At 46.1% G+C, this 15,879-nt stretch overlaps 1 protein-coding gene across 2 annotated transcripts in view; it reads right to left on the reverse strand.

Annotated features, from left to right (window-relative positions):
- ARHGEF9 (Cdc42 guanine nucleotide exchange factor 9) overlaps positions 1–15,879 on the reverse strand; it is a 214,434-nt gene that overhangs the window by 58,746 nt on the left and 139,809 nt on the right. For both annotated transcript variants that reach the window (XM_068408403.1, XM_068408402.1), the window contains exon 5: positions 4,750–4,929. In XM_068408403.1, the coding sequence (XP_068264504.1) occupies positions 4,750–4,929 (180 nt within the window). The remainder of the gene's footprint in view (positions 1–4,749; positions 4,930–15,879) is intronic.

Consider the following 15,879-nt stretch of genomic DNA (forward strand, 5'->3'; position numbering starts at 1 on the left):
AGCAGAAAATAAAGTGGGTCAAAGGCAGCTTTTCAGCAGGAAAATGAATCTAAAATTACAACACTTGGGGGAACCTGGGCAATGATGAGAGAGAACCAGGAGCCCTGCCACACCGATCCACCCCTGCGTTTTCTCCTATGTAAGAGGTACAGACCTCAAAGCATTTACACACCATCTTTGCTCAGGCCTTTGGAGGACCGTTACCCCTCATTTCTGCACAACTCAACAGTCACCGGGCACTACGAGAAGTTGTGGTAAAACCTCCTCAACCCCAGATCTGCTCTTTAGCTTAGCTTAGTAAACGGAAGGAAGAAAGAGTCATCACTGTTGAGGTGAGAAGAAATGTTTTCTGGAAACTCAGTCTGCCTCTTGGCGTCCAAAGAGATTAAGGAGAGCTTTATAACAAAATAAATCCCCTTCTCTGCCCAGGATGGCTGCATTCTGCCGTGTCTCTTTGGAAAGGTTTCACAGCACTAAATATCCATAAGCTTTCATTTTTTTATTTCTTTTTGAGTGGAAATATGTCAGAGCCCAACACGATGCCATTTGATCGCCTGTGTTTGGAGTGTTTGAATCTCACATGGGCCATTTTGGAGACTTGATGTTGGGCTCTGCGATCAAAACTTTGTTTTGAGACTTACTGTGTTTTCTGAGGGAGACCTTAGGGTACGACAATTGATCCATTTGCAGTACTGGAGTATTATTGTGTGCTGTAAATCCCTCCCTACAAACACTAAGCCTATTTTTTTGTGCAGATGTGGACACTGGATGTGCTGGTATGCAAAAACTAATTCGTACCACGTCATGTAAAGACAGCCCAAGGCTCTGCCATCTACACAGGAGAGAGGAGAAACAAGTAGCACTACAAGTATATGAAATCCTATTTAAAAGTCCTGCTATTTTTTTCCAATTGTACCTCCCACCCTCTCAGACCCCTAAAAGTTGACAGGATATTCAAAGACACTGTGCAGCTAATCACAAGGCTGATGGTTGCACCCTGGGCTTGTCCAGCATGCTCACTTGATAACGTGAGCTAAAATACAACATAGATACCTTCCTCTGTCCTAAACCCAGCTCATCATTCACCTTTAAACCTCATTCTGGAGCTTCCACCTGCCTCTCTAATGACTTCGGGGTTTTCATAACTTTCTCCCTGAGTGCAGCAGCTTCCTGCAGCAAACCATTCACCATTGCTTACTAGCTCCAAATTTTACTTCTCTTATGTTGTGCTTTTTCTCTTCCCCAAAAAGCATCGTTTTATCATCCAGTTTCTCCTCGAAAGTTCCTGTGCTCCCAAAACTCTACATCTTTCCTCTCCCCACCCTTCCTCTAGACAAGTCTCAAGCTACTAAGAGGATAACAGCAGGTGTTATGCATGGAGACACCAATTCCTGTACGTGCAGGCAATTCAAGTGCAGATTTTGTTTGCAATCCCCCCCAACTATGCATGTAAAAAAGGCCAAGGGAATCAGCAGGTGACTGTCTTCCTCTGCACTTGCAAATGTGAATTTTTCCTGCTATGAGATTCTGTGAGTGCCAAAAGCTTTGCCAAAGACTTTCATATGATCTGGCTGGAGAGCAAGAAGTGTCAGACGTCTCATTGTAAACTAGGTTTCCAGTCCAGTTTTGTCCTCAGAAGTGATCCAAATGACTTCTAGAGGAATCTGACTTTGCAGTGATCTGCTGCTGCACCCCCTGTTAGTACCTACAAGAGACCTGCAGTCTAAAATATCCTGGAATTAATCCTGTTGGGTTTTATACCTGTCTGGTCTGTCCCATCATCCCTTACTTGAACTGCTTTTCATCCTCTGCTATGCAACATGTTGTTCCCTTTTCCTCATGTACTTGCATAAGAGAAATAAAGATATAAAGGAAAGCAATTATTTTGCAAGTAAAACTAGAACCACCCAGGCTAAATCAGGCAGTTTTCTGGCATCATCTTAAAAAAGCAGGGCTCAAAGTACAACAGAGAAAAAAACAGCCTCCTCATTATGGAATAGTGATCAGCTGCATAAGAAATACAAGATAAAAAATGGAGAGGAGAGCAAAGTGAAAAGCGTTCAGGTTAAACGGTCCTTGACAGGACCCTGAAGGAGCATAAACCTGCCGCAATGGTTCTGCAAGCAGAAGAGGGGTTACGGGCCCCTTCTCTAAAGGCCCCAAAGGCTTTGCAGGCATCTGGTTCAGATTACTTACCGAGAGAGACAGAGAACGAAGGGGGCGGCGGGGAATAGGCAAGAATAGAAACGAAGAGGCAAGCAAGCGACCTCAGCCAAGAGAGGAGAGGAGAACATGTCAGCCCAAATGGCAGCTGTTTTCTCAGCGCAGGCCGAGCGGCGAGTGGGCTGCCCCGCGGCCCCGCACCGCGAAGGGCTGCGCGGAGAAGGCAGCTCTGCTTTGTAAACCCGAGCGGGGCATCTTCCCCTTCAGCCTCCCTTGCAGAGCTGCGGGCAAACTGTGCCAGAACTCCGCTTGCATATTTTTTGAAATGCCTGGTACTTATTTTTAAATATTAATTATCATTCATGGAAGCAAACCCATGCAGTTTCCCCCCTTGGGAGCGCATCATTTGGGCCCAGGGCAGGTGTCTGGTCCCAGCCCGTGCTGAACAAGTGTCTCACAGATGGAATAACCAAGCCGGCCCCTCGCAGAGCTGATGGAAGGATTGATTTAGTTGGAATAAAGTCAAGCTGTGGGGTTATGACGTCAGACAGAATGGGCAAGAAGCTTGCCTGGTAAGGCCATCACGATCCTAAGCACCAAGGATGTTGTTCAGACATTTGTGTACAACAGTCTGACATTCATTGATTCCTCTCCTTTTGTTTTTCCCAGTTTCTAAAATAATCCTCCCAGCCTTTGAAAAGCGTAGGGAGAGATGGAAAGTTCAGCCAAGTTAAATGATCCACGGTTTTGGGCCTTAGAGTAAATGGGCTTGTTTGTTTCATTGTTTGGTGGGTTTTTTTTAGAGAACAGGATAGCACAAAACAAAACTGTTATTAAACCTGCCGTGAACAGTATGTTTACAACATCACACAAAAAGGATATTGAAACTTTTCCCCTGAATCACAAAACAAAACAGCACTGGTCAACACACCAAAAAGTTAAACTGGCCCAGAATATTTCTGTCTTCAAATTAAGGAAAAATAATCAGACAGATTTTTCTAATTCAGCCTTTCCAGCCAGTGACACAGATGAGATGTGCTAGCGACACAGGTGAGAACGTTTGCTGCAATAAGATCATCATCTTGATCACACCTGATGCAAATCACAGAATCACAGAAAATCCATTTTCCAAACTCGTTATCTCCCATGGCTGCAGGGTCAGACTCACTGTGTCCTATTCAACAAAGCACTAAACACTACTTGGTATTCTGGGCCAGAATAACAGCATAAGCTTTTTCATGTAGGCAGCCCAGGCTCCAGTTCCAGTCACTGATCTCTTGCTCTTAGCGCTGGTCAGACCTGGGAGAGACAGAAGAGCTGCATCATGTGTCCCACAGAGGAAAAAAACTGTGCACTGGGTAGGCAGAAGCAAGAAAAGGTCTGAGTTCCCTTAGTGGTGGCCATTGTACAGCATGAGGAAACATCAGGTCATGCATTTAAACGCAATTTTCCTAAACCATATGGTTATTTCTCTGGATGAAGTGATGTAATCAAACGGGGGTGCTGATGATGCAGGGTTGTCCAAAAGAACGAGGGTTCAGAGGGAGAGCAAGACTGGCAGAGCACCAAAGCAAACGTTGCATCTCCTTGGGATGCAGCATGGTCTTCAGCGTGCGTTTCAGAGACAACAGTCTTCCCCTTGACTGCCACGGAGCTTGTCAAATTGCCTGGGAGGCTCAAAGGAAAGGGCCATCTTTCACACAATTTTACAAGGCAAAAGAAATCTTCATTTCTTGAACCATATCCCCTAAGCTTCTAAAACCATTAAATCTCTGATCCTGCCTATCGAACCCTGCGCAGAAGGGAGAGGAGAAGGAAGCGCACGAGGTCAAAGCCGACGTCTTGACTCCCTGAGGAAGGCTTGAGAGCACCCAAATAATGTGGCAGGAGCTGACGACAGCAAAATGGGCATCTTCTTGTCCCTTTGCTTTCTTAATACATACTGAGCAAAGAAATTAAGTGCTCAAATCCTTCTTATTTGTGAAAGGCCAGATCGCCAGTGGAGGTGGCTGGGTACAGCAAAACCTGCTGCAGCAGGAAAACAGAAACAAGCAAAACGGTTCCTTGTGCCCTTAAAAAAATAACCAGAGCTGGTCACAGACTAATTAGTGAAGTAATTTTACATGCGCTGAAGAGTCAAAACGAAGCACTGCTTTTGGGAAGAGGGGGGCTGAGACCTCCCGGTGTGACACGCAGACCAGAAAGCTCTTCCGAATGTGGGTTGCTTGTAGCTGGCGTCAACTTTTAGGCCCCACCAAACCATCTCCTCACAGCCTGCACAATACTTAACCGGTTTTCCAAAGAACTGCTTAAGGAGAGAAGCTACAACATGTTGAGAAACACAGCAAAGGCCACTCCATATCCCAGGAGAATAAAAAGCAGAGCCAATACCTATTCCAGCCTCCCTCTACCCCACTCTCATTTCTTTTGAAACCTTCTTCGCACCCCTTTTTTTCAGACAGAAAACAGACCCCCTGGAAATAAGCATCAATGATAACAACCACAGTAACCAGTTCAGTTCATTGACCGTTCTGAGCAGCGCCAGCAGGGATTGATGGTAGCAGTAAAAAGAAGAAAGTCACTCACCCTCACAAAGCTGGCGGGAAACCATCCTTCTTCATCATCGATCTGACCCCACCACCAGTCCTTGTTGGAAGCATCCAGGACCTTGATAACGTCTCCTGCTTTAAATGCCAACTCCCGGTTGGCCATGGTGACGTGATCCCATACTGCCTCAGCACTTACAATAGAACCACCACTGATCAGCTTTAAGAACAGAAAAGGAGCAGTCAATAACAGCTCAGGTCCCCAACGCAAGCACATGCACAGCAGCAGCACAGAAAAAAGCACTCAGCCAAAGCAAACCAATTCTCCTCCATTCCAATCCATAACAATTTCACCCTCACGGGGTGTAATGCAGTCTGTGACCATCCCCACAGAACGTTCTGCTCCTAACGCAAGGGACCTTCAGCACCCCTCAGGTCCTACACTGGGAAAAGTGACCCCTCGCCTCTCACGCCACGCTGATGAGCATGCACATCTACCACAGTACATGGCTTTCAGGTACAATTCCGTTAACATAACATATAGCTGGGAGCTCTCAAAAATGGCAGAACCAAGCGACTGTGTCCTGCAAAGGAATTGTTGTTTCACAGTAAGTTTGCTCAGTTAAAAGATCAAACGTCAGCTCGAGACTCAGAAGGCTTTCCATGCAAATCCAAGCAAAGCTTGCAAACATATTTAGAAGACTTTTTTTTTAAAAAAAATCCAGAGTTCAGTATCAGTTTAGTGCTGGTGATGTACTGACATCCCTTCCTTTTGAAATTTTCAAGCTACCCAGCAGATAAGAAGGGCGCCGTGGCACCCCACTGACCCGGAGCACAGCCCAGCTCCACGGCACATCCGACCCTCGCTCTGCCCACAGGAGACCTGCTGTGACAGCCTTCGGGGTGCAGGTACCTGCCCACTAGAAACTGGACTGAGGTCAAGCTGGTGTCCGGCAGGACCTACCGAATGTCCCCCCACGTGGAGCACACGGCTACCATGGACCTCACCCCTTCCCATTTTCATTGCGAGCCACCTAGTTTTTTATATATACAACTGCTGCTCAACGCTTGCAGAAAGGACTCATCCGAACACTGATGCTTGTGCATCCACAAGACAAACCATCCATCCATGCCTAGGACACCCGCTGCTCCTCAGAATGACAGTCATGTATTTTTTAACAGAATGATAAATTGTGTTTATGTTTCGCCCACTGCAGGAATTCTGCACTGAACTGTAAGACTGCCCGAACAAATACAGGCTTTACCTATATGCTTATTAGCTTGTCAGAGCCATCCTGAACCTTGTTCATTAATTCTGCTGAAAACGCGCTGAATTTGCACTTGGGTTCGCCTTCAAAACAGAATTTCAGCTCACAAAGAAAGAGCTCAGTGCCACAACCACTACAGACCTTCCACATGGTCAGCCTTTAGCAGCCACAGATACCCTTTCCATTGAGGCAAGCCATACAAAGCGTAAAGACAACAACCCGTCGCAGCGGTTACGTAAGTGCAGAAGCACTAGGAATGGTTAAGAGTGCTCTCAGGGCTCTTTTGGGAGTTTGGCTTACCAAAATGCCTAATAACTAACTATTAGTTATAATTAATATCAACTATATAGTTATTAACTATATAACTACCTAATAACTACCTGCACAGTAAGAACGTGCAGCAAACCTTCTAGCACTGCTGCAGGGTTCTCAGCATAAATGTGTAAGAGCATCCAACTCCCTACAGGCAATTCAGTCAACAGATTAAAGGATCTGATTTACCATTTTCCTTGAACTGACTTTAAGAAATCAAGCTCCTTAGGTTTATGACAATTACAGTTGCAGTTTCAGCTCTTCAATTATTAGTCAGTTGTACAAAAAGCAGGAAGATCTAAGAGAGTCTAACTTGACACTTAGTGCCTCTCATCCTCAAAGCCAAGGCATACCTAGTCAGCAGACCTCTTGTTCCTGCAGTAGATAAAGTAAAACAATGTTCCTCCTACTTGCATTTTGACAAATCATCCTTTCTAACTCAAAATCAGCTGTAAAGAAACACGGCTGCTTTGTATATCATATAGGGTACCTCTACGCACGAGCCTCACAAGATCACCTGAGAGCAGGCAGAGGACAAAGGCACGGGTTAAGAACAAGCTCTCACTGAAGAGCCAAGCAGTGGACCTAATCCATGTGCTGAACTTATCGCAGAGGGCATCTACTGTGTTAGCGTGGATTTATCTCACGTTTGGGCTTTTGATACAGAGCTGCAGGGAGCTGGGCACCGGAGGATCCCATCTAAACTAGTGGTAGCTGAAGCCAGATGGTGTAGGACCCTCCGTTCACCCCAGCTCTGGGCCCTCACTTAGCATAAAGGCAGCTACATCCGGAAAAATAACAGTGATAAAGATTGATTTCTGATTCCAGTGCAACAACTAAACGTTCAACCCAGATAGTGACATGTTTCAGTGCTTCCTCACACTTTGTGTCACACCAAGTCAAGGCTTCTAGATGCTTTCATAAGTATGAATCAGTTCAAACCACAAAGAACCCCAAGACATCTGGAAGGAAAGAAGGCTTCACAGATGAAGACAACCTCCTCAATATATTCAAGACCAGTTCACAGTCATCTGTTCTTCTGCAGGACTGAGCTCTTCACCATCACTAGTGTTCCCCTCCTCTGCTGTATTTATGGACACTGTCCCTCCTCGCCCCAGCCTGTGGTTTCCCAGGTTAAGCAAACTCTGCTCTTTCAGCCTTGTCTTGGCAGACAGCTCTTCCTTCCCCTGAGCATTTCACCAGCCCCGTTAGGTACCTAGGTATTTTGCCTGCATCTTTCTTGAACACAGATGACCAGAACTGTAAATACTATTCCCAAAGAGACCTTACCAGAGGTTTGTGAAACAGCATGAAATATTCATTACAGTGTCACAGAAATCTTGCAGTAATACATAACATCTCCCCCTTTCTCCTATGGCTGCCTCCCACCAGTGGCTCATTGTGATCTTGCATTTAGCTTGTCTAAATAAATGAAGTAGAGTACGTTCTCCTTGTCTAGAAAATGCATTTTCTTGTCAAAAAATAAATCAGGCTGGCCTGACACTCGTTTGTTTTGTTAATGCCATCGGGTATTTTAGTCCCTTTTTCACTGATGACGAACCAGGAACGGAGCTATTACGCAGAAGCCGCGTTTCTGCTTTTTCTGCTTCAGCTGCCATAGATGCTGTCACCTCACACACAGGCAGTTCGGGGCACAAACTGCCACAGAAACGTCACCAAAACCAAACTTCAGAGGGATTGTGCTTTAGAGCCTCCCAGCCTCCTTCGCAAAAGGTGCATTTCCAAGCCTGAGGCACAACATCCCAGCTCCGAGGAGCACGGCTTGGCCAGTGGCAAGGGCTGGTCGGGACTTGCAGAGGGCCAGGAAAGCAGGGGGGTCTGCTCGGCCTTTTTCTGCCATCAACGCAAAGATCTGGAAGGTGCTTTCAGTGGATGTCAGGAGCTGAGGTGGCTTTGCAAGGTATTTCTTGATACTCAAGGATAAAGGCTGTAAGTTCTTGGTTTTCACTTAGTGCCACCAGACAGAATAAAGGCCCCCTTAGCTTGTCCTTTCCAGCCCCTGGTCCATATTGTTAGCCCAGGAAAAGGATCCACATGCCAGAAGCAAGCAAGCCTTGGCCTTCCAAAATACAAATACAGTTCAGCCCGTGAAAAAAGGACAGCAGCAGGATGGCAGAATTCGAGTTCCAGCCATCGCACATGCTGGGTCCATTGCGAGAACGTCAGAGCCTAGAATTAAAAGATCCAGTTTAATTTATTTTTGCAAGACATCTTGCTGCATCTGTGGAGCCAACTGACTTTCAGGGCAGGGTTACAGAGACAGAACCTGACATCTGCAGCAGCAAGAGATGATGAACTAGAGAAAGGTCAGGATAAAATATTATTTTTCTGAGAGAATTCAACATAGGAGCTCTTCACTCCAGAAAGTTCATGTCTCTCAGTTTAAATCTAGGTCTTAGCACTGCGGTCAGGCACACTCAGCCAAAGACCTTGAAAGGGACTTATCTCCTGAAATTTTAGATGTCTACCACACAGCATCTGAGACAGTCATCTGGACTCCTTTATAACCAGTGAAGAGAAAGAGACACATCTGGAGGGTGATTCATCTCGGCTATTTCAGTTGCCTACCTTTGAGTGAGGTGAATCATGCCCTAGAAATTACTATTTCTCTGTTTAATTGGGTGATGCAGAAGTTTCCGTTTCCAACAACTTACGTTCACCCCATCTACAGTTTGGCCATCGCTAAAAAGGGGTAACAAAGAACTGGATTTAACAATGATCACAACAGGAATAGTCAAATATTCAGTCACACTCTCCCAGACACAGCAGTTTCTCAGTAAGCAAGGGTTGTTGTAAATAAAATCATGTTCTCTGTGCCCACCAAAAGAATTTACAAAATCTCAGCCTTGTAAATTTACAATAATGAGGATTTAGATATTCGGGGAAAGCGCCCTACTCATAAGAAGAGGGAGGCAGCTAGGAGAAATGCAATAGGTGATAATGTACATTTGGCTTTGACATACCCTGGAAACTGCTTGTCCTCCAGGTGAAAGTCCTAGATCCCACTAAAATCAATTATTCTTGTCAGTTGGTTGTTCAAACTAGAGTCCAAAGAGAAAAGTTCCTCAACGCTTTCACCATGTAACATCAGTGCAGGAGAAATGCCCAAGAGCATTTCTTAACAACAGACCTGAGAACAATTTTTACTGTTTTACGGGAGACTTCAGAGCACTGCCAGCCACTCGCTGTCTGGGGTGAAGAATAAATCTTCTCAGTGGGCAGAAGATCAGATTAACTACTGGGATGTTGAGCATAGTTTAGGAACCAGAGTCACTGTTCATCATGGGTCCCTCTTCACCTCCTAGTAAACACCTGGTCATGGCCAAAGGTAAGTACCAGGCCAGACAAATGAGGGACCATTTCTATGTCCCAGCATCACAAATAAATTTACTTAATGAGGAAAAGAAAAAGGGAATAAAGACAATGCTCTCTCTAATCACATGCACAGCTGACATTTCTGGAACACACACAAAGAACAAGAACATGGGGTGTTACCACTGTATCGCCAGGATGGCATCAGCCTTTCCAGGGATTTTCACTACAGGTTTCCAAAGCACTCTGTAAATCTCCAATAATTCAGCCACAAACCCTCACTCTGAAGACGCTCGTTTAAGACACTCCTAACACCCAGGTACAACAGGTGAACGCTTCCACAACAGCAAGTGAAGTCAGCGGAAAGGAATTAAATCATTCCTACTTATGTCCATGTGGATTTTCCTGTCTCTTCTACTCTGGTGTTATTTCCAGGATGGAACGTGGCCACTGGAAATACTGAATTACGTTAGAGGTGCTGCCAAAATAAAATGACAACAACAACAAACAGTAAAAAAAGGCTTTCGGAGGCCTCTGCAAGTCATGACCTCCGGGATGCAGTGCCGTCAGCACGTGCCAGCTGAGAGCTCCTGGCCCTGGCACGCCACAGCAGGGATGCTGAAGGCTGTACCACAGCAAACACATCGCGGGGCATCATTGCAAAACCTCTGCTGAGCTCACCTAGCTCTGACTGTCCTCACTCATGTCAGGAAAGCTCAGAAATGTCTATCCGGTGAACGATCCCCACTGTCTCCTCCTTCCCTCCTGCCTTCCAAAGGCCTCAGCCAAAGGGGAGGGATTGTCGTTAATGCCACGGGGGCAGCTTCCAAGGAAAATAAGAGAGGAGCTCAAATGTGGTAGTTCGACTCTAGAATTCAAGGCTTTTTCCTGGCCATGGCTTTGTGGTACTGCTATCAAGACAAAATAACTCTCCCTGCCAAAGTAAGCAGGAAAATAAAAATAGAAGGAATAACAGGAACAACACGCTGTTACGTGACAGGGCAGAATCGCTCTGCCTAACCCCACTACCAGAGCAAGTCCGCATGACCCAAAGGAGAGGAGGGGACGGGGGATGCCAGGAAAGACCATCCTGTGGCAGCAGGTCCCACACACCTTGTCAGCCCCTATCTCACGGTCTGCATCTATAGCACACCCTGATCAAAAAGCCCAGGATCACCGCCTAGGATGTTCTCCTAAAGTACATTCCAGAAAGTGACCTCTCAACCAAGGTTTGCAACTTCTTCCAGGCTACTGCAGGGTTTCAAACTATCAGCCATGATCCAGCTGTGTCACTGCAAAGGGACTTTGCTCCAGCTCTACAAGATGGGGCAGCTTGGAAGAAGAGTTGGGGAATGGGTGAGCCTCTGCCTCTGATCCATCTGGTGCATTCTCCCTGACTTTGCTCACTTCCAAAGCCATGATGCACAGGTGGAGGCCAATATCTGCTCCTTCAGCAACTGCCCGCAGTGAGGCGGCCGAGTACAAAACACGTTTTAGTGAAATCAGCCCCTATTGCAAAATTTTGCTAAGTATTCCCAACTAATCAACACTTACTGGCTTCTTAGGGGCCAACCTGAAAAAGAAATCAGGGACTTATGGTTCCTGCAGACTGAAACGGGCACAAAACAGCAGAAGTCTTTTCAGGGGGATGATTTGGTTTGAGGCTAGGCCACACAAATCACTAGTATGTATCCATACTTCTTCCAGGGATAATTGTCATTAGATGACAAGATTCTGCCTTGAGTTTCCAGCACAGAGTTTCTCACTAGTCCAAAATTCACTTAATGAAGAGCCACCTTCCTCCAAAAAAACAAAGAAATCTACCACAGATCACCATCTCCTTAGAAAATTCTAAGAACCTACAGAGTTTCTAGGACCACGGCCTCTGGGTAATACGAATAATCTTAAGGCAGGGATATACTTCTCTATTAGATCGTTTATGAGTGCATTAATAGAGTTATAATAGTTAAAAAAAAAAGCTCTGGGTAGTTCCCTTTCAAATCAGCATTACATAAACTATGTACTCCTCCACAGCAGGAACAGGGAGCAGGCTGTGAGGGGGAGATGGAGAAACGTGGTGAGACTATGCCATTTCTTCAAATTGCTCTCGTACCGACATGCCCTTTATTCAGGCAACATAAAAGCACTGTAAAGTAACAACAGCATTTCCCATTGTATTCAACAGGCCCTTCCACAACGGCAGCAGCCAAAACATCTTCAAACAAGAACATACTGGAGCTGGCATTCAGAGCAAAGAAATCAACGCTCAAAGTAACCCCAGTAGAACAGGAGATGCAAACGACGCGCAGACCCCCACCCAAACGAGAACAGCACTTTGCTTCCTGTGTTCCCAGAAGAATGGCACCTTGCACCGCTTTACCCTCTTGAGGTTCAGGTTGGACATTAGGAAGCATTTCTTCTCAGCAAGGGTCATTAGCCGTTGGAAGGGGCTGCCCAGGGAGGTGGTGGAGTCACCATCTCTGGAGGGGTTTAAGAAAAGCCTGGACATGGCACTTAGTGCCATGGTCTAGTTGACAGGGTGGTGTCAGGGCAATGGTTGGACTTGATGATCCCAGAGGTCTCTTCCAACCTCATTGATCCTGTGATTCTGTGTCTCAATTGCATCGCTCCCTCACGAGCAGTAACGCTTACAACACGCATCGACAGGGCTGTTGATCATGGAGCCATTTATTGCAACAGCAACGCCATCAGCTTAAAGATTTCCCAAGGAGGGCATTTATAGCTCGCTGAGACCCACTCGTACGTCCCCCCCCATGAAAACCACGTATAGGGTACGAGCACGGGAGCGGTTTGATGGGGTGCTCACCTGAGCTGCGCAGACAACAGAAGCTGCAGCCCATGTTTCGGTCCCACATTTCGCTGGTTTTCACAACCAGGGCAGGTTCGCTCCGTTGACGGAGCAGACAAAAAGGAGGCATACAAGAAAATGTCACCCCATGCCATCATGTTGTACTTCTGCTCTTGTATCATCTCCCAATAGTCCCTTTGATTGTGCATTTATTTTTAAACCTCTCGTCAGAAGTTATACAAACTGAGTAACGCCAAATCATAGTGAATTCGCCGCATGGCTCATTCACAAAACAAACAGGAGGGCATCTCCACTTGATTTGCTTATTCTCTGAAGAGGTGCAATCACACCAAGGTTAAGCACGAGGCAAAGAATTTCCCTTTCTGCTTTCAAGCCCTTTGATGAATTTGACTAATGGCTGGATTTCAGCTGAAAGAGGCTGATGGGCGTGAGCGAGCCTCCGATATCCCCATATTCTGGAAAGACCGTCACACCTGGTTGGAAGCTTTATATATGTATCTAATGGTGGAGAATCAGTACAGACTTACAGGTTCATTAGGACCGGGTTATTATATTTTTCAGTGATTTAAATTTTCTTGAAAAGATATCACCTGGCACACGTGAAATCACCTGACCTCATACAGGGTACAGCAGTAGACTCCAGGGTATGGTATTAGTGTTATTTTCCACCTTAGTATGGTTATTGTCCGTGTCATTCCTATTAATTATAATAGCTGCAACACAGAGCAGCGTACGGCAACTGGAGAGCTGCGAGTGCCTACAAAACCAAGGCAGCAATGAGGAAAAGGCCCAGTAACAAGACAGAGTTACCCCAATAAAGCACTGCCCATGCAGTGTTTAATTGGCTCCGGAGCACTGACATATGTCACCGTAATTGCTTTCCAATCCCTTTTGCATACTGGGCACATTAAGCCTCCCCTTGCCTGATGACCTATCTTTCACACAGAGTAATTACAAATAACCACTAACCATAATCTTTTAACTCAGATAAATGATGAGATCAGTTCTGGGACTCAAAAGTTTAAACTGCTCCGGGGAAAACAGCCCCTTTCGTCAAATAGAGCCAGAGCAGCTCACGGTGCCGGACTCACTCGGGGCCAACACAGGCCGGCAGCGGGAATCCCTCAGTACAGCACATGAAAACCAATGTGTAAATGCTCTTCAAGATCTGAACCTAAAACACCCATGCAAATCCTGGTCTCCTGATCCCAGAAGGGACTCCTCACGTTCCTAAACCAAGGCCATAACTGCCTCAAAGACCTAGAGTTGTACTGGAAACCCTTCCCGTGATCAGAGGGCCAAAGCTGGGCTTTGGTTTATGCCCAGTTTAACCTGCCTGGGCTGAGATCGCCGTGTGCTGTGCGGGTGGGGGAAGCAGGCAGGATCCCCAGCCCAGCCCCGCCGCAAACACCAGGCCAGATAACATCGGAGCGTTGTGTACAGACTCGGGGAAGGACTGATACAGTTCTGTCAGTTACCCAAGGTGCAGAATAACGCAGATATGCAAAACGGATATTATGAAATATGTATAAACTAGGCTCTGGGAGTGTACAGCGAGGGGCCAGAGGCTGCTGGGGAGCCCTGAGCTAAGGGACCAGCGAAGAGGTGCAGCACAGAGCGCTCAGCTGCACGGGATCATCAGAGCATCCCTATGCCCGGGGTGTAGCTAATCCACACCTCAAAACCCATTCACGGATAACCAAGACTTGACTGGAAATGTCAGGAATGCCACATCTAGGCTCACTGTACCCAAGAAGCCTGTCCTTATTGAAACTGGAAAGCAAAGGACTTCTCTCCCACGGAGCGGACTGGCTGACTGTAGGCAAACCGAGTTCATCTGAGCAACAGAATAGTTCTTGCAGTGAGGGAAGATAAAATTCTAATTGCTCTGAGGAAGGCAAGAGCACTTGATGGTTAAGAGATTATCTATTTTAAAACGTACCCACCTGTTACTGTGGGGCATGGGAGTTTCCAAAGCAAAAAGGAATTAAGGAGCAAATTACACAAATTACTCCCAGGGGATTGCATTATTCAGCACAACACAGCTACCCACAAAGGCACACAGATCTGCTCATCCCAGACGTGGGGTCTTTACCCCTGAAGCTGCAGGAGAATTGCCGTCAGCCACCACGAAGCTGGTGACGCACAGCTAAGCCGTCCCAGCTCTGCTTAGCGGGGGGCAACGGCACACAGACAGGCACATACACCGTGTGTGGCAACTTCTCTTATCTAGAATCAGGCATTCAGAGTGAAATGAATAAAGTGACAGCCCCAGAACTAATGAAACTATAAGTAGACACTTTGTGCTACAAAAGCTGACACAGTTGGCCAGGGTCTAAAAATCGTGAAAGGAAATTAATTCAAATGTAGGGCTGTTAATACAAACCAGAAACATTATTCCTGGATGGCCAAGTACAACGAACAAGCAGCAAGAGCCCCTTCGTGATATTAATCACTGCAATGTGTTTTAAAACACCTTCTAAAAATGAAGCAGATGCCTGGATTACGTCACGTTAGCCCACAACGTATTAAAACACATCTTCACTAATAGACTTAATAATGCATAATTCCCATATATTGGTATTGTAGTATGAAGCCAAAATGATAACATTTAAAAGAAAAAAAGAGATTTTTAGTAAGTGATGAGAACTTGGAATTTAAAAGTAGTGGCTGTTATTAGTGCAAATCAGTGCCCAGGCTGGATTAAAGTCCAGATTAATGTATTACACTGATTACATTCACCACTCAGGCTCCTTGTTTGCTGCTCTGATCTCTTGATTTCTTACTGTAAGTCACTGCAGCTCACGTCTAATGCAGGCAAGGAGTGGCTTGTTGGCAGATGAGCACAAAGAGGGGGATGCCATCTACAAATTGTTTTGCAGACCTGATCTTACAGAAAAGTTTAATTAAATGCAATCTCAAAGCGAGCAATGGCTGGAGAAACAACACATGACCCTCAGAAACCACCCCTGGCTTCAGGTGACTTTGCAGGGGTACTAACAGCCCTGGCTCAGCCGGCCGACTGCCAGTCGAGCCAGCAGAAAGCGGAGCCTGTCCAGCCGCTCTTGTGCAAACCAAGAGCCATCCAGTGAAAATCCCATTGCTGCTGTCTCAGGCAGCAAGAGGAAAAACCAGGATGAGCACCCAGAATAAGAAATGGCCAGACAAAGCCTCTGGCCCCTAAGTTATGATCTTCAAGAGAATTATTCCAGCAAAAATGCAAGTCTTCCTCGCATCTTTCAATATTAGAGCACCTGGACCAAAAAGCAGCAAGAGGTATCCTGAGCTCAACAGAAACACCCGGGAAACCAGCCTCTGCTGGCCCCAACCCCACACGTGCAATCGATAACATGCAGTAAGACAGAGCTCGAGTCGTTATAGCAACCACATCCTGCATCTACACCTCACCTTTCATCCGTGTCAACTC

The sequence above is a fragment of the Nyctibius grandis genome, chromosome 10 (assembly GCF_013368605.1).
Source record: "Nyctibius grandis isolate bNycGra1 chromosome 10, bNycGra1.pri, whole genome shotgun sequence".
Taxonomy (NCBI): domain Eukaryota; kingdom Metazoa; phylum Chordata; class Aves; order Nyctibiiformes; family Nyctibiidae; genus Nyctibius; species Nyctibius grandis.